The sequence below is a fragment of the Zerene cesonia genome, unplaced genomic scaffold, assembly GCF_012273895.1.
Source record: "Zerene cesonia ecotype Mississippi unplaced genomic scaffold, Zerene_cesonia_1.1 Zces_u003, whole genome shotgun sequence".
NCBI classification, from domain to species: Eukaryota; Metazoa; Arthropoda; class Insecta; order Lepidoptera; family Pieridae; genus Zerene; species Zerene cesonia.
In genome coordinates, this window is record NW_024045133.1 from 1,371,563 (window position 1) to 1,372,434 (window position 872).

General features: G+C 35.8%; 1 protein-coding gene across 1 annotated transcript in view; it reads left to right on the top strand.

Annotated features, from left to right (window-relative positions):
- The first annotated feature begins 342 nt into the window (after nt 1-342).
- The window catches only part of LOC119838453 (zinc metalloproteinase nas-14-like), an 11,193-nt gene continuing 10,663 nt past the window's right edge, over nt 343-872 (top strand). The window contains exon 1 of the mRNA XM_038364400.1: nt 343-442. Coding sequence (XP_038220328.1) covers nt 343-442 — 100 coding nt within the window. The remainder of the gene's footprint in view (nt 443-872) is intronic.

The window sequence follows — 872 nt, forward strand, 5'->3', positions numbered from 1 at the left end:
CCAAGTCTTATCCACAATGTGGAAAGTAATAAAGTTGAGAGTTTCAACAGTAAAATTGCAAAACTGGTTGGTGGTAAACGAGTCAACTTCAGTTTGAAAGGTGGATATACTACAAGATGTAAAGGGGCAGCAATATCACACAATACCAGTACATTGCTTTCACAGACTATTACTCACATAACAGGGCAAAGTCCGAAAGGAAAGATGAAGATGCTAGAACAAAAAAGAATCAAAAGACGTATAGCAAACAAATGTATCAGGAAAAAAAAACGAATCATATTTTCTAAAGGAGAAGATTTGAATTACGGGGGAAATTGTGCTCGTGAGGATATAGCTCCAGAAATGATGGAGAAGGAAAAGATCACTTTCGTGGATAATTTAAGAAAAACGGAAGACGAAAGAAGACACATTGAAAAGGAGACCATTCTGGAAAGCTCTTCCAGTGAGTGGTTAGAGCTAAGAAGAAAAATATTGACTGCCTCCAATTTTGGTCGTGTAATCAAAAGACGGTCAGATATCAGTTGCGAAAATCTTGTCAAAGATCTTCTTTACAAGGACTGTATTAGTGTTAAATCTATTAAACATGGGCGAGACTACGAACACAATGCTATTGAGCAATTGTCTCAGCAAAATAACATTAAAATAGAACCCTGCGGCATATTCCTTGACGAAAACTTACCTTATTTAGGTGCTAGTCCAGATGGTATTTCCGGTGATATGACGGTGGAAGTCAAATGTCCGTTTTCGGCTTACCAACAAAATTTTAAGAAGCGGTAAAACAAAAAAAGATAACATTTTTCAAGTTGAATAAAAATAATGAAATATGTGTAAATGAAAATCATAACTGGTATTATCAGATTCAGGGTCAGCTT